This window comes from Carya illinoinensis, chromosome 4 (genome assembly GCF_018687715.1).
Source record: "Carya illinoinensis cultivar Pawnee chromosome 4, C.illinoinensisPawnee_v1, whole genome shotgun sequence".
Lineage (NCBI taxonomy): Eukaryota > Viridiplantae > Streptophyta > Magnoliopsida > Fagales > Juglandaceae > Carya > Carya illinoinensis.
The window spans coordinates 41,124,433-41,143,041 of NC_056755.1; the positions used below are offsets into that span (position 1 = coordinate 41,124,433).

The 18,609-nt window shown below is 35.5% G+C and overlaps 2 protein-coding genes across 2 annotated transcripts; both read left to right on the forward strand.

Moving 5' to 3' along the window:
- The first annotated feature begins 4,691 nt into the window (after positions 1–4,691).
- Positions 4,692–13,748, forward strand: LOC122308424 (synaptotagmin-5-like). Its single transcript, XM_043121748.1, has 12 exons — positions 4,692–5,126; positions 5,228–5,278; positions 5,363–5,483; positions 5,843–5,964; positions 7,132–7,233; positions 8,061–8,135; positions 9,740–9,819; positions 10,244–10,394; positions 10,469–10,699; positions 12,253–12,549; positions 12,731–12,844; positions 13,280–13,748. Exons 1-12 carry the CDS (start codon positions 4,917–4,919, stop codon positions 13,424–13,426), a joined length of 1,701 nt encoding a protein of 566 aa, XP_042977682.1. The 5' UTR covers positions 4,692–4,916; the 3' UTR covers positions 13,427–13,748.
- A 106-nt stretch (positions 13,749–13,854) lies between these two features.
- LOC122308426 lies at positions 13,855–16,931 on the forward strand. Its single transcript, XM_043121749.1, has 4 exons — positions 13,855–14,073; positions 15,689–15,763; positions 15,875–16,015; positions 16,105–16,931. The coding sequence occupies exons 1-4, from the start codon at positions 14,016–14,018 to the stop codon at positions 16,155–16,157; spliced, it is 327 nt and encodes a 108-aa protein (XP_042977683.1). The 5' UTR covers positions 13,855–14,015; the 3' UTR covers positions 16,158–16,931.
- The last annotated feature ends 1,678 nt before the right edge of the window (positions 16,932–18,609 follow it).

Below are 18,609 nucleotides of genomic sequence, written 5' to 3' on the forward strand. Positions count from 1 at the left end.
TGAGGACTAATCAGGTTTGGGATCTGGTAGACCTACCGCCAGGACGAAAGGCCATTGGGAACAAATGGGTTCTAAAGGTCAAACGTAAAGCGGATGGGTCAATAGAAAGGCATAAAGCTCGCCTAGTAGCGAAAGGATATACCCAACAAGAGGGTATAGACTATGAGGAAACCTTTTCTCCAGTAGTAAGGTTTGCCTCAATTCGCTTGATTCTAGCCATTGTAGCACAATTGGACTTAGAACTCTATCAAATGGACGTTAAGACAGCTTTTCTCAATGGAGAACTAGATGAAGAGATCTATATGGATCAACCCACGGGCTTTGTGGTCAAAGGTCAAGAGCGCAAAGTGTGCAAGCTCAAACGATCTATATATGGCCTAAAGCAATCATCTAGACAGTGGTACCTCCGATTCCATCAAGCCATTCTTTTGAATGAGTTTACGATGATCGCAGAAGACCACTGTGTTTATATAAAACGGTCCAAAATGAGTTTTGTGTTATTATCATTATATGTTGATGATATATTAATGACTGGAAATGATAAGGGGATAATTGTCGCCACTAAAGAGTGGTTGTCCCTCAATTTTGAGATGAAGGACATGGGTGAGGCTGAATATATTTTGGGGGTTAAGATCTATAGAGATCGTTCAAAGAAGCTTCTGTGTTTGTCTCAATAGACTTACATAAAGAAGGTCCTTGAACGCTTCCAAATGAGTAATTGTAAACCTATTGACAATCCCATTGCTAAAGGCGAGACCTTATGTCAAGAAATGTGTCCTAAAACTCCAAAAGAGAAAGAGAAAATGACTCGTGTTCCCTATGCTAGCGCTATTGGTAGTCTGATGTACGCAATGATGTGTACTCGACCGGATATATGCTATGCAGTTGGCTTGGTTAGTAGATTTCAATCTAATCCTGGACTGGCTCATTGGAAAGCAGTCAAGAGGATTTTCAGATATCTCAAGGGAACTGCAGACTATACATTGTGCTATCAGGGTTCAAATTTGCAGCTAAATGGTTACAGTGATGCTGATTGGGGCAGTGACCTAGATGAGCGCAAATCGACAACTGGATATGTTTTCTTGCTGAATAATGGCGCCATCACATGGAGTAGCAAGAAACAACCCTGTATAGCTTTATCCACTATGGAGGCAGATTACATAGCATGTTCAGCAGCAGTTCAGGAGGCTGTTTGGTTGAGGAGGTTCCTTCAGCACTTAGATATCGGCGCGGATTATTCTGATCCAGTGATTATTTTTTGCGACAGCATGGCTGCTCTCGCGTATGCTAAGGACCCAAAATATCATGAAAGAACCAAACACATTGGTATCCGATATCACTACATAAGAGATATGGTGGCACAAAAGGAAGTGGTCCTGAAACATTTATCTACGAATCGCATGGTTTCTGATCCCTTGACAAAGCCCATAGCGAAAGTCACTTTTATGACTCATGTTAAGAGTTTAGGACTGCGTAGATTGTGATTCAGTTGACACAGTTATGTAAACTTTCTTTGGAGAAATTAATGCAGTGTGTTTCTTTTCTTTTGATCATATTGCATGAATTGTACACACACACAATGTATGTTAACAGACTTAGATCGACTCACTCACACGAGTGATCACCTTTGGCGCTGTAAAGAGATAGTGAGCAAAGATGAGACATTATGTCACTTGTTACTTGTCCTGAGAGAGATAAGTATGACATAAGAGATATGTTGCCTTAGTAAGAACTAAGATGAGGTTCATTGAATTTAAAAGAACCGTGCATGAACACTCCACAATGTATGTAGCCTGTAGTAAGCCAGATGTGAGATTCTCTTTGGCACCTTGGGGGTGAGCAAATTGAGAAAATCAGGTTAGACATGTGTCTAGACTAAGATCTGTACGGTGTTTGATATGGACATACGCTCTTTGATAAAGAGAGATTCACCGTAGCATGCATTTCATACTACATGTGCTCTTGCGACCAAATATGGAAGTGAATGAATAGTTCCCTGTTTCTTCACTGTGTGAGTCCTATACTTCATATTTTAAAATGATGCCCTTTTTTATGACTTTTGACAATGTCATAAGATGGAGGTTCTGATGTTTGCTACTCTAGCATACTCTCTATGATCATGACTGATACGGTCTAAAGAGGTATTGTTGGGAAAGCAGTTAGACTAACATTGAGTGACATGAGGGCGAAGGGAAGACTATTCGACAACGCATTTAGATTGTGTTTGCTGACGTCAAACTTTGGCGCTACAATTTGGTAGTGACAATTTTTGTGAACACATCATGAAAACTAAGAAACAATTAAAGCATAGTTCTGGGTTTATTTTTAAACTCAAAAAGGGATCGAATATGCTTGATTAGATGCGATCGAATGAGTCTAGGGCATACGAGACACTTTAAGGATGATGCTATGCTGGTCTTCTCGAGGAGAGATTTGGTATAGTGCTCCCAATTTTATTTTTTTCAGGTGTACTCGGTGGTCGCACGGCCTATTTATTTTGTATGAATGATATAGAGAACATGTTGAGACATATATGCCTGGGGATGCCCACTATGTGCGAGTGGGAGATGTAATAAAGCAGGGGCGCTCTTAGTGGGCATGCCCCTGCCTCTTACCATTTAGGGATGCTGGCATTACTCCAGGCGTTATGCCTGGAGTCAAGGGCCGTAACATTGGCTGGCCATTTATGAAGGGGCGCGGACGACTGATAAATGCCTCCTTCCATTCCTTGGCAGATGCAACCCTCTCTTGGAAAAATCTCTCTCTGTCTGTGAGTGAAAATACTTAGGCTGTGGGCATTTTGAATGTGTCTTTAGATTCATCTACGTAGCACATTCACGCACTGAGTGGAGAAATCTATTTGAACACTGGATTCACTCGTGGAATAACTACACAGACTATTCTTGAGGTATTTCTTCCGCTGTGTACGTTTATATAATTACTTACAGTGGCAGATTCTTCAACTAGGTTGGGCTTGACACTGGGAGTGGGATCTCTCCAAATGGGTTGGCTAATTTACATGAACATATTCACGAATTTACAAACCAAATCCTACATCTCAATGCCCATTGACTTCCATACAATCATTTAACCCTATATTTCTCCATTGTTCCTTTTGCCCACACCATCTTGCGAGAAAAGTCCTTGGCCTCTTGACATTAACATTGGTGCATTCTTCGAGATGGAATTACTCCATTGATTCCGGCTCTTTCATTGCAATTGTCTGGTGATTCCACATGGACTTGGACAGCTCTTAAAAGGGCATGGGGCACTAATTTTTTGTCGTTGGAAGAATCAGCCAAAAATGAGAGTCCTTTTCACTTGTCCACTCTGCCAAATTTTGAAAAAGCAACGAAGGCATATCTCTTCCTTCCCAACTTTACTACCATTTTTTTCATGTCGTAAAACTTTTATGGTAGGCATCGGTTTTTTGGGTACTGATTGATTGTCTCTCATCAAAACATCAATTATGCTTGTCAATGTCTCTATTGAAGAGAAAGAAATGCTTGGGATCCCTTAAGGGGTCTCAGGATTTCTCGTGACAATTAGTTTTTTAGTATTTTTAAATTTTTTATTTAATAATTAAATAAATATTTTTTTATTAGTATTATAATTTTCTTTTATTTTTAAAAATATTTTAGGATGTTTTTAGACGATGCACGTGAAATGATCTTTTTTTTCTTTTCTTTTAAATATGTTTTAGACATTTTTAACCATTAAAAAATAAAAAAAATGTATAAATTCAATTACTCATTTTCTTAATCATTAAAAAAATGAATAAAATTAAAAGAAATTAAAAAATATGAATAAATACATATAATAAACAAATTTAGGAGTGATATTAATATTCTTCAATCCCCAATATTTACCGATAAAATTGACTAGAAAGAGGATACACATGGTGGGGGATTTGATGGTGATGGACATCTAACACGAAACATTCGTGAATGAAGGAAGCGTGGAACTTGTGCTCCTAAATCTCAGTCCTCGTACAGACAAATTTGTCTTGTGAAAGCCTTTATGATAGATTTAGACAGCGAGATGATTTTAAATAATTTATGAATAATAATAAAAATAAAAATATTAAAATATTAAAAAATAATTAATATTAATAAAAATTAATAAAAAATAATAAAATATTTAATAGTAACAGAGTGATCTCATCTCATATATATTCAATATCAATTAAGATTCTTTTTAAATTAATCTAAGATTAAAAAGGTATATATAATATTAAATGTTTACTTTCAGATTTGTATGTCATACAACTCCAATGGTTAGCATAATTTTTTATTATTATCATTATATGATAATAAAATTATTTATTATATTTTACTTAATTTTTAATCATTTAATATTATATTAAAAAATATTAAAAAATAATGATAAAAGAAATATAGAGATGCAGACACACAATATACTAACTGTTATATAATTATTTACCAATTCTATTGTATATAGTTATTTTTATATATATTTTTATAAATTTTATTAATATAATTGATTAAAATAATTATTTTTTTAAAATAACTGTTATATAACTCATCCAATTTTTTATAGAGTTAAAAAATCCATGCAAAATCAAAATGAGCCAACGTGTGAAGATTTGATTGGTCAGGCCGTCCACCTCCAACGTCCAACATTTTTCGTTGCGCCCAAATGAGAAGGTCCCGATGCCTTGTAATGCTTTGTCGGCAGCCTCCTTCTCAAGTACTTCGCGACTTCCCGAGATTTGAAAATGGGAAAGGATAAATCAAGAAGAAAAAGCTTTGCGCGTTTAGTCCGCCCAAACCTTTGATTACAACGAGAATCCTAATACCCATTCAACTCTAATCTCACTTTGCTTCTTCTGCGTTAATCACAGAGCTCTCTCTTGCTTCTCCGATCCCCCACATCAGAAGATACGAAGAGACAAAATGGGGTTTTTTATGGGGCTTATACTGGGAATTGCAGTCGGACTGACGCTGATAGTTGGGTTCGTCCGCTGCGAGAACGTCCGGTCCAAGCGTCGGTCCGCACTCGCCACCACCATCGCCACTTTTGCCAGGATGACTGTCGAAGATTCCAGAAAGATCCTTGCTCCTGAGTACTACCCTTCCTGGGTCGTCTTCTCTCAGCGCCAGAAGTTGAGCTCTTTCTCCCTCCTCGTCTCTCTATGTTTTCCCGTCTCTTACATAATCATATAGATACTGATATTTCTGTTTTTTTCTTTCTTTTATGGATACAGTTGACTTGGCTAAATCTTCATCTTACAAAGATCTGGCCCTATGTTAACGAGGTTTTATTTTATCTTAGTTACAAAGAAAAGATTACGGATTTATTTTTTAATGATAATGATTTAGGATGAACTTGTCGTGTGCAGGCAGCGTCTGAGCTAATCAAGGCTTCTGTTGAGCCGGTTCTGGAACAATATAGACCGATTATATTGTCTTCGCTCAAATTTTCCAAGTTCACTCTCGGTACTGTGGCACCACAATTTACAGGTTAATTACCTTCATTCATCATCCTATCCATTTTTTGTCTTTTTTCTTACTTATGCTTTTGCTACGTGTTATAATGCATACACAATTCTTTGCCGTTTGTACTTACTAGTTTGATCGCTCTTGGTTAATGCAACTTGTTAACATTGTTTTTTATTTTATAGAGTTCTGCCACAGTGCTCATTGTTAGAACCTTATGATTCTTCCTTACTGAGTAATCACCAAGTGTTTTATGCTTTATTCGCCCTTTGTGTGGTCCAAATGAATGAAGGTCTATTATATGGACAAGAATATAGTCTTGTGCTCTACATCGATGTTAAATACTTATCTTGAATTTCTTACCAATAGATGTTATTCTTTAGGAGTTTCTATCATTGAAAACGGAGAAGATGGTATTACCATGGAGTTGGAAATGAACTGGGATGGGAATCCAAATATGGTACTAGATATCAAGACAAGATTTGGTGTAGGACTTCCAGTGCAGGTAATGTAAAAGTTACCACCTTCTTGCATCTGCTTACTAGTGACGGATGGATTGCCTTTGAGTCTCGTAGAGCGTTTCTTGTGTTGTTGATGACTGTTATTCTTGATGTTTTTTTCTATTAAGTCTAAAGCACCACATCCTCTTCTGGGGATTGATCTCCATGTCAATGGTGTCAAGGCTTTTCTTTTCCAATTCACCTGAACAACCATTAAACCTATATTTAAGCCACTCGTCTGATAATATTTCCAAACTTGATGACGGTTGGAGGACTCAGGAAGGAAGTATTTGACAACAATTGACAAGAAGAGGGAAATGGGAGCAATGCTCAACCAAGTGTCTATTATCAAAAGTGAATAATATTTTGAACGTTACTGGTTCTAGCATCAGTTCCTCTACAATTATCTATCATAGAGGTCCCATATACTAAATAAGCTAAATACATTCTCACAGCTTACTAAGAGACAATTCAATGTATGATAAATAGACCATTTGATCAAAAATAAATAGACCATTTGATCTGTAGTTCTCTGAAAATATAATGATCTGCTTGCCTCAGTTTGTTGTAATCATTTTCTTACCTTTATTACTTCTTTGTTCATTTTATGTATTCTACATTTGAACATAGCTACTACCAGAAATCTTACTTGTTTATAGTGCAATAAACCATACTATTCAGATGGAAATTGTTTTATTATCTACTGTATCCTGTCAATCTATTTTTCTATAATGTTTTTCCTAGTTGTTTTGCATTTAAATCCGAAACTTCAATTTAGCCACCCATTCAAGCGAACTGCCCCTTACATGTATTCGGGTGTTTTGGTGGGTTGGGTTTTTGGGGTTTTTTTTTTTTGGGGGGGGGGGGGGGGGGGGGGAGTTGTTGAGGAAGTACAAAAAAATCGCACCTCTATTTCATTAGAAATGTCAGCTTTTTTCTGGGACATTATCAGAAAACTCTATTGCTAACCAAATGGGTAATCATAAAAATGATATATATATTTTCTTAAAAATGATATATATATGTTTCCCTTTTTCATGAATCTGCAATGAGGTTAAATGGAATGCTTGTCACTAGGGCTGGCTGCAATTGGTTTACTTGTTATGTACCCTCATGTGTATCTTATTGAGCTACCATACTGAGTACTTTGATTTTTTTTTTTCTCTTTTTAGGTAAAAAATATTGGATTCACAGGGGTTTTCAGGTTGATGTTTAAGCCACTGGTTGAGGAGTTTCCGTGCTTTGGAGCTGTTTGTTGTTCTCTAAGAGAAAAGGTGTTGTATGTCCTTCTAAAGCCGTCATTATAAGATATATATATATATTTTTGTAAGTAAGAAAATAAATCATTATAAGATACTGGAAGTATGGAGTTGATATGCTTGCATTATGCATGTCAAAGAGTGTTTGACAAAAGTGCAGATGTGATGAATGCAAGCTGATGTGTGCCTTAGCACATAAATATGCGAATCTGTTATAATGGAAGCAAGCTAGTGTACTGTCAATGGGTAACATATTCATCCGACTGCAATTAGACTTTAATATATTTTATTCAGTTACCTAGTAGCAGAAAAATAGTTTGAGCTTCAGGATTGATGCCTATGCTTGATCGAATTAGTTTAAGGTTGCGTTTGGATGTTGAGTTGAGTTCAGTTCTTTATAAATATTAGTGAGTTGAGATTGTAGAGTGAGTTTTGTGGAGTCCACCTAAAATGAGTTTAAATGTGTTTGGATGTTAAGATGAGTTTATTAGATATATTAATGGGAAGTTGAAAAAGGTTGTGGGTCCCGTGTATAAAGAAGTGTTGAGTTGAAAAAAGTTGGGAGCCTCATGTGTAAAGAGGTTTTGAATTGAGATGAGTTTAGTGATTTGAGAGTTGTGTGTTTGGATGCTAGACTCAACTTAAAATTAGATTAAATTGAGTTGATCTTAGTTCATTCCATCAACCAAACGGGGCCTAAAAGACCTTATCATTTGGGTTTTTCAAATCTCTCTCTCTCTCTCTCTCTCTCTCCCCCCCCCCCCCCCCCGGGGGCGCTTTCTCCCCAAAAAAATCCACAAACAATACATTTGATTATGTAACATTGAAATTTTCTCTTGCAGAAAAATTTGGATTTTACACTTAAAGTTATTGGCGGTGACATATCAACAATTCCTGGGCTTTACGATGCTATAGAGGTAGGAGAAAATTCTATTACGTGTAACTATTATTGCACTTTTGCAAGATTTTTTTACACCATCAGGTGCTAATATCTTAGCTGAGTGCTATGAGTTTTCTGTTCTTGTATAAGCAGTTATAAACATACTATAAGAGAATATACAAAAAAATCTTAATTGAGTTTTAAGCTTGTCAACTTTAAGTTTGAACGGGTCTAATCAGAAACCAAAAGTTGCTAGTAATTTTTTCCCAAACTACTTGAAACACTGTCACATTATTACTTAAAATATGACGTGTTTATATGAAAATGCTGTTTAAGATGTTCCGATAACATCTGGTCCTGCACATGAATATGGCTTTGGTAAGTATGGTCCCAATTTTGTAATTCACAGAAATTAGATAAAACATGTTTTGTGCTGTACTTTGCAATTTCATAAGCTTAATGTCCTTTGCAATTCATTAGGTTGATTAAAAAAAAAAATAGTAAGATTCCCCGGTGTGCTCTCACAATATGGAATTGGAGCATAGTGTATACTTATGAGCAAAAGCATCAGCTCATGCTCACTATGTTTTGAACTTGTTCTTAAGATGATGAACTAATTCATAAATTTAACTCCTTGAGTGAAGCTAATTTGTATTATTTAACATTTTATGAAGTTGACTAACTTTAGTTTTGGTTATATCCGGAGTCATTGTTAGTGCATGTTTGGGATTGCGGTGGGAAATATAGCTAATAACTTAAGAACTTATAACTTATAACTTAAGTAATAAGTTTTACTATTAAAAAGTTATTTATTGTTTGGTAACTATACGTTTGCCATTGATCAATAGAATTTGTTTTTTAAAAAAAAAAAAAAACTATATGTTTAAAGCACTTTCAGACATGTTACGTTTGTCTGGAAATAAATTAAAAAAGTACTTTCTGAGGTAGAAATGACAATTATTTTAATTTTTTTAAAGATTATGATCATATCCTTGAAAGTTTGAAAGTTGTAATTATCTTGAAGTTGTATGGATATTTTCGTCCATTGATGGTCTTTTTAAAATTTGATTACGTTCAGCATTATTCGGAAAAGCAAAGCATCAAATGATGCTTTTCCTCAAATGTACTTTTTAGCTTATTTGAGATTAAAAGTGCTTTAATATGTAATATCCAAACGACCTAATTTTTTCATTAAAGAGTTTTTAAGAATATTTTAAGACTCTTAACACAATTCCAAACAGGTCCTTAGAGCATGACCTTTACTTGGTGTCAAGGTTTTAACCTATAATTATGGGTTAATGTTAAATATGCATATTTGAATTAATCCTTCTATGTTTATATGAAGTGGAGAAAAAAGGATTTGAACTTTGTTTGCACCATGGGAGAAATAAGTTGATTAGTTTTAGTTGGGAAATTTGAGAATAATGTGATAGTATGCTAAATTAAGGGATTTAAATATGTTCTGGTGCCATTTAAAAATGCTTGTGTATGCCATAGTTTGCATTTTTTCTTTTGCAATAATAAGGTCATGCACTCACTATAGTTTTTCACACCATGAGTAGGTGTATCTTATCTTATATACTGTTTGGATTTGCATTGTAACAAATCTCATCATTAAGAGGAATATGTTTCTGTATACAGGGTACAATACGGGATGCTATAGAAGATACTCTTATGTGGCCTGCTCGAAAAGTTATACCTATTTTGCCTGGGGATTATAGGTAGGCCTACATATGGACAAGGATATGAGTTGAACTTTTAGCAATTGCTTTTATTCTTGTACTAGCCGGGCTTCATATTGCATACAATTTGTGCAATGAATACGCATGCTGATGCATGTAGTTTGCTTAGTCTTCATGTACGCACAGGTAATGCTGGAGGTGATCTTTGCTCATCGATGATCACTGTTCCCATTGATCACTGTGTTGACATACATGCAATTAAGTGACCAAATTAAGATGTTGAGAGGGAGAGAGGAGAGGTGTTCTTTGCTCATTGGTTATTGTCATTATTAATTAGCTGCCTTGTTGCACATACATTAGGTAGCTAAATTAAGCTGGAGAGGGAAAGATGTGTGGTGGTCTCTGCACATTGATTCATTGTGTGATTTCATTTGGTTTAACAGTTGGTTTTTTGGTTGTTTAGTGACCTGGAGTTGAGGCCCGTTGGGATATTAGAGGTGAAGCTTGTGCAAGCAAAGGAGTTAACAAATAAAGATATCATTGGCAAGTCAGATCCCTATGCTGAATTATATGTACGGCCTTTACGTGACAGGATAAAAACTAGCAAAATAATTGTAAGTTCTTCTACTTTTCCTTTATTTCTGTTTTTGCACTTGGGTTTGAAAGAAATCCTATGTTGTTGCTTCAGAACAATGATCTAAACCCAATCTGGAACGAACACTATGAATTTATTGTTGAAGATGCATCCACTCAACATTTGGTGGTGAAAGTTTACGATGATGAGGGGGTTCAAACATCTGAGCTCATTGGGTGTGCTCAAATACGACTAAGTGAACTTCAGCCTGGTAAAGTGAAGGATGTGTGGCTTAAGCTTGTTAAAGATTTGGAGGTCCATAGAGACAATAAATACAGGGGGCAGGTGAGAAGATAAATCCTTTCTTTTGATCATTATGTTTGTTCTTATTGTCTGAATAAAGCTACCTTTATTTTTCGGTTGGAAATTATTTTTCATGCCTAACTTTGAGAGGTTGCAGTTTCTGTCCCCCACCTGTGCTATTAAATAACCTACAATGTTTTATGTTGTTCTTCTTAAAAGAAGGTTACTTCCCTTATCATAAAAGAAAAAAAGAAAGTTACTTCCTGCATCCACACTGTAAGTGGTTTCTGGGATGGATGATAATCTTGCCAACCTGTCGTCTAGTCCTAGCAATAATTTCTTGAAAAAGCCACAGCTTGTCAAATGTTGGAAACACATCCAAATGGAAACCTGCTTGGTTGCCTCGAGGGTGATAAATTCTAAAATGATTGTGTTTGGGTTGACCCCTGAAGGCTTTAATATATTCACTAATGGAATTGGCTCAACCTGGGATGGCAGAGGTACCCAAAATGCTACGAGTCCGCTGGTTGGTTTGAGATGGCTGAGGATGAGATTTATAACATTGCATCTTGTCCCATTCATGTTAATTTCTTCTTTGTTTTTTCTTTCCTTCTCTAAGATACATTTCCCCTTTCGCCTCCCAAAAAAAAAAAAAAAAAAAAAAAAAAGAGAAAAAAAAAGAAAAAAAGAAAAAGAAAGAACACCCACCCACCTTTATCTGGTTGAGAATAGTCCACTGATATGAATTCCTTGTATCTCTAAATTAGCAAGCCTAGGCGCTCCTCTTGTATATGTCCCGTATACTTGGGCTTTTGCCTTCCTTTGATCAATAAAAATTTGTTTACCGATAAAAAAAAAAAATTAATTTATACTTCTTCTTTGCCGTAGAGGCTTCAATATTCTCTTAAGTTCTATTTTATTTTATATATTTTTTTATTGAGGCCTAAGATATTAGACTCTTATTGTTTTCCTTCTAACTATTGGGTGATTTCTCGTGTACCAGATATATGCCTGGTGTCCCTTTGGACTTTTAAGAAAATCAGCTCGCTTTTACTTATATAAAGAAGAAAGTTCGGTTGGCTTTACTTGCATAACAAAAATCGACCGACTTTATAAAGTGTCAAAGAAGTATTTTGTATATTTTCTGGAAATAATTTGTCTAAATAAAAAAGCCAATCATGGTTTGACCAACAGTGCCATCCCTGTGAGGTTTCAAAGATGGAAGCTTCTCATCTCTAGAAGATTCTTTGTAGCCACACTCTCACTTCTCTGTCTAAAATCCTAGAAACCAACCTTCATGATCTATAAATTTGACTACTTTGTGTGCATAGCAGGCTCCATCTTTAACTCAATTGGGTCCCTTTGTTGTAGGAGAATTATCAATTGAGAAATGATATTTGCAGTCCTACGATGTGCAAGCCCTACTCACTAATTTTGAAAAAAGTGGGTAAATCTGGAACCCATATGAAAAATCATTTTTTAATAGTGGATCCCACTTTTTTCAAAGGGAGTGGGCGGGGCTTGCACACCCTAGAACTATATCTAGTATTACTCTGTTTATATTAACCATATTAACTTTCTTCTTTGTGCTTTAGGTGCATTTGGAACTTTTATACGTTCCTATTGGGATGTCGAATGGATATTCCAACCCTTTTGCCCCAGATATTTCAATGACCTCATTAGAGAGGTTTCTCAAAAGTGGGGTGAATGGAACAGAAACTATTGAAAATGAGAGAGGAGTCATAAATAAGAAAAAGGAGGTTATTGTTAGAGGTGTTCTTTCTGTTACTGTGATATCTGCTGAGGAGTTGCCGGCGGTGGATCTATTGGGGAAGGCCGATCCTTATGTTGTAATCACTTTGAAGAAATCAGAAATGAGAAACAAAACTCGGGTAACACCTTGGTTGCCCATTTTATCTTCCTTCACTTGTTTCCTTTATGTTTTTCCCTTGGGCATTTGTTTAGTATCTTTAGTTAAATCCTGGCCCCTTGGGTGTCCCATTCTGGCCTGGTCTTAGACTCTCTCTAGTTACACAGGCTTTAGATTCATTTACAAGTTCCTTTGTTTCTCAGGTTGTGAATGACAGCTTGAATCCAGTTTGGAATCAAACTTTTGACTTTGTTGTTGAGGATGGATTACACGATATGTTAATTCTTGAAGTCTGGGACCACGACACATTTGGAAAGGTATAGATTTTCTACAATTATCATTATTTTTACGTTTTTGTATAATTTTTCCATCAAGATGCTCTGAATCCATAGTTCTAACTGGTTGTTGGCTCATCATTTAAAAAAAAAAAAAAGGCGTTTTTGGCTCTGGCTTTTGTTTGGTGTCAACTGTGGAAATCCTACCTTAAAAGGTGGGTGGGTGGATTTTGAATGGACCTTCATTCTGATGTGAGTATGCCATGGTGATATATTTGGATGGAAATGACGTCCTGAAGTGGCTTCGATGGATAATTACTTGTCTAGAATCGCATAATTCAATCTTTGTCAAAGGTGGCTATATCCAAACTGAATCGATGGACCTAGTTACACTGATACGTAGCTATTTAGGGTCACAATATTAGCTAACACAAGTATAGATATGCTTTTGCTTATGGCGGCTTTTATAATGTGCAGGATTATATGGGGAGATGCATCTTGACACTAACTAGGGCTATATTGGAAGGGGAATTCAAAGAGTGCTTCCAGCTAGATGAAGCAAAATCAGGAAAACTGAACTTGCATCTCAAGTGGCTGCCACAGCCAGTTTATCGTGATTCTTGAGTGCTTCTTTTCATCAGCTGATGGCAAGACATTAAATCAAAGAGAATGTACCACTTGCTCGATGTATACCGAGAACATTGCTAACACCGACACTGACACCGACACTGATATGAATTAAACGAGTAATAAAACTTGCACCATATATGTAATTGTTGAATGTACAAAATCTCGTAGCATAAGCCATATGTAAACTACTTATCAAAAAGGCTAGTTGTATATTAGTGAGGTTTTGAAGAAAACACAAGAAGTAGACTCATGGAAATAAAATGACTAATCACTGCATGAGATTTTTACATTCTTAGCAGTGTTTTGGTTTGCATAATTCTGTTTCGCCTGATTTATCGCATAATCTCTCATTTGCAAATTGGTTCTATGAAGTTCCTACATTAAATTTTCGTGTTGTCAAAAGTTGCATCTCAGCTGGATCTTGTGGACAGGTCCCAACTAGCTGATTGCTGTAAATGCTTGAGTTGATTGGTTATGCGAAATGCTGTGCCTTCTGCACCTTTTGGAGTTAATTACAACATCTTGTGAGTGATTGCATTTTACCCTACTACGATCCATCTGGTTGATCCTTAAGTGTGAGGTGATGAAGTTAAATGATCCTACAGAATTCCATCAGTTGGTGCTACATGCAGGCTTTTCAGGTGCACAGGGCAAACTGAGTATTATATTATCGTTTTAAGGTTAAATATACAATTTTTCTCTTAACCATAATTCAATTTGCAATCATCCTCACACTATCAAGCAGTTGTAATATATCGAATTTTCTTAGAACGATAAAAGTTACAGAATGATTTCTTTAAATAAAATACTTTCTAAAACTAATTTTCAAAAATAGTTGTTTAAGAAAAAAGACATTTATTTTAACGTTTTTACAATTAATTCTTTACTTTTAATGTTTTTCTTTTTTAAAAATTTCTATATGGTTTTTTCTTTTTCTTTAACATTTTATTATTATATAATTTTGATAATTTTTAATTTTCATTGCTGCCAATTTGTCATAAGAGTGTCGTGTTCCCATGACAGCTCTAAACAGGCTCGATGGCACAAGCTGAAGAATGCATATATCATATATGAATTGCACACTTTCTAGTTTCAGTTCAGCTGGATAGTGGATACCTGCAATAAGGGTCATTGTGTAAAGAATAAACTGAGTGAGTTCAGGTTCGGTCTCTGGTCATTTCCTTGGAAAACCATATACGCCATAAGAGGAGCAAGCAGCAAGTCCAGTTGTTAGATGAATACCCTGCAGTTGATCGATCCATACTTGGTATCAACACCAACAGGATCATTAGTAGCTAATACATCAAAAGCACGCACCAGTCACATACCCACTTGCAGGACCCCGCTATGAACCTCCTCTTAAGATCTAGACTCATTCGGGGAAGGTTCAGCCCACAATTCACTAAGTGGGTGGGTGTTGAGAATACCTCAACACTTCTCAACATATTCTACTACTATTTATTACTTTATTATGAGAAATAATTTGTGCAGTCGGCAAATACAGTCGGCGTGCAGTCGCTTTGGAAAAAATAAATTAATATGGGACCTATATGAAAAAAAAAATTATTTTTATAACTTTTTTTTATTCATTCTGTACAACTATGAAAAAAAAAATATTTTTATAATTTTTTTTATTTATTCCGTATAGCCGACTGCGTCTAGCAAAGCCCCTTTATTATTATTTTTTATCTACTTTTTACTACTATTTAATATTCTATTATTACTTTTCACCTACTTTTTCACTATTAACAACATACCTTAATACTTCTCAACATCCAAACCCAATAGTATCAGCATCACAAAAGACAAAATTAACATATCATTGATTATCAATTAACTGAGTAGTTGCTATCTAGGTTTCTTAATTTTGAGTTTAACGGCTGGTGAAAGTTGGACAAGATATCGCAGGCTAGTTTCACTGAGACTAGTAAAAGTGAATACCCCCCATACCTTTTTGAGATATGCATGAATGCAGGACTAATTTGTCATACATCTAAAGCAGACTAGGCTGGATGTAATTAATCCTCATCATCTTGTCTATCAATATGCATGGCTTGTAATTAATCAATAAATAGTCGGCATGTCCTCATAGCCAATGACACTTATGTTCAATGACTGAAGCTGGCTTTTCTTACTACATTTTGATGTTAGAATTCAGTGTGTGAACTCGTCATAAATTGTGGGCTCAGTTCTGAATAGCTGAAGTTTTCTTTCTTTCTTTCTTTCTTCCTTTCTTTCTTTCTTCCTTTTAAGTAGGACTGATGGTTTCAGCTGGAAAAAACAGCAAGGAAGGGTTTTGCACACCATCACTGATTGTGGAATATGAAACGAGTCAGTTGCCACTTTTTCCCCATCATCATTACGGTTCCAACGGTAGAATGCATGTGTCGTATTTTTAGTCTTCAGTGTAGAATGTCCATAACCGGCTTCTGAAAATTTCAGAATGCAGAACAATCTGGTTGTGGATCTCTAAGACTGCAGCACCTGCAAGTAAACATGACTGCACTACTGGGAACACGTTTTTTCGTGACTCATCATTATCCTTAAGGAAACAAACAAGGGAAATGAATTTTATTCAATCATGTAGGTAAACTTGCCTTTCAGCAAGGCCTTCCTTATTAATTTCCTCCATTTCTAACTGTTATGTAAAGCTGCTGCTTTGTGTGGTACAGGGTTGCTGTCACCACTTGATATATTGTGGCGTATATTTGAGATTCGATACTGAAAACAAGAAAAATAGTCTGAAATTTGGTATTTCAATGTTTCCTGGGCACCCATCTTTGCCAATAAAATAAGAATCAAATACATTCTTCCAATGATGATGAGGCATGCGGCCTCCACCTTCTTCCCACCTACCCAACCAACAATTTGATGAAGAAGGTTCATTTTTTTCGCGTTAGATAGAAAAGCATCAAATTATTGGTTCATCCATATCCTAAATTATCATTGAACAATAAATAAATAAAAGCAAAAACAAAAGCAAATATGATAATTGGGACAAAGGCAGTACCGAATTAGTTCAGTAAAAAGGTATCCCAAACCATATACCTTCCTACATCTAATGTTAAACAAAGTGACAGGTATCAGTGGTTTTACAAGTCCTTATATCCTCACACCTAAAGTCTTAGTTTGTTCAAGTATCGTAGTCTCAATGAATCCAGATAGCAAGAAAATAAATGATAGGCATATCTGCAGAGAAATGAACAGACCCCAAAAAACCTCAATCCGAATCAAATTAACCACATTACAGCTATATATTGAGCACATCATGATAATTATATGGATGTTAAGAATCATAGAGATATTTCATGAGTAAATGAATAGCAAAGACTATATATATCAACTTTGAAAAGGATGAACCAACTCTCGAATACAACTCACATATTGGAACGTGCATGATCACAATGAGCCAAGGGGTCTTCTCCCTGTTAACCCTGTTAGATTCTTCTTCGAGCCACATCCATTGTCGTGTGTACTTAAATGCAATAAAATAATAATAAAAAACCATCCACTTTGATGTAACATTAACAACTAACAAGCCTTGGTGAAGCAATTCAAATAGATAACCAAAAAGCTTTGAGTGATAACTATTCTTCAACAATTTTCTACACCATGCTGCAGAACCAAGTTGGGGGGCTTTCATCCCTCCTTTGTGAACAGATTTGCATCATGGTTACAAAGCAAATTTTTAAGACACAAATAAATTCAATATCACAAACTATTATTGCATTAGTTGTCTTCAGTTTCCAAGCTTTCGCATTTCAATATATATATATATATATATAATGTTAAGAATATAAATAATTAAATCTACATTTTCCTATCAGTTTTAACCTTTTGGAACAAGTGTTTAATTACACAAATATCTCGTATCAATTCTAGTATTCATATATGCGTCATACTGAAACACAATATGTATGATTGCTCGATGACTGGTATGCAAAGCTAGCTCACATAACAAATGGATAGTAATACTTACCATCGGGTTGTAAAACACTGGATTACACGACAACCAGATGACTCATAGTTTCATGTTTTCTATGATGGCTAATCACGACAGCGTTATAAAATTTACCAGTGAAATGTGTTTATTTTTTAACCCCCAGAAAAAGTGCACTACGTATTCTATCAGCTTTAGATTGCCAAGAAAGTTGTATTGTCACGGATTCGTGAGGTGGATAAAATGTTATGAATCTCAGAACATGCCAAGAGAACTCATTTAAAGATTTGGATTTCCTAAAGTTTCTCTTTAGAGTTTAGAGTGCAAGAGAAAACAGATGAAGTAAACCCTACAGCATTATTGAGTATATAATGTTTAATAAATTTACTCAGACAATTATAAATATTGTAGGACACACTTCATACATATATCTATTTCATTCTAGCCTTAAATCAAAGTTCGGGTCAGAACTCTAAAGAAATGAGCTCCTGATAATTTAAGTTACGTTTGGATGTTGAAATGAGTTGTAAATAATAATATTTAATAGATCTTATTAAGATGAATTTAACTTTTTTAGGTTAAGATAAATTTAACTTTTTAGGTTGAGACGAGTTTAAATATTTTTTTATGAGAAGTTAAAAAAAGAATAAGTGTTATCAATAATTGATTTGAAATGAGTCGAATTTGTTTCAACGCAACCAAACACAACCTTAGAGATCACGAGTAATGCTATTTTTTTATTCTAAATTCTACTAACCCTCACATGAGCAGTATGCATGTCGGTGTACTGTGGAAACATTACTTTCACCAAAGTGAAGCTCAGGAAACTGGAAACCACGTAGATCCAGAAATTATTAACTCGTGCTCATAAATATATGCATGGGTGATGGGCTCGACTCGATGGACTGACCCCACACCGACCAAGGTTGTCGTCCACCCTTACCGAATTATAAGCTGAGCTAGGAAACGTCTTTGACTGCCACAACTATTTCGGGTGCATGGGTGGTGAAAGGGAAAGGAAAAGCCTCACCCTCACTTTTTTAAAGTGACAATTAAAGACATATTCCATTGAATGTATATTTAGATCCGAATATGCCCCCACCTTTTGGATAATCAATCACGCAATCCCTTAATATTCATTGGTTAAGATTGGCAAGTCAACTTTTTATTCGTTGAACCTTGGAGTTTAAATTGACCAAGACTTGGGCTCGTGTTTCTCCATCATATTTTCCAAGTT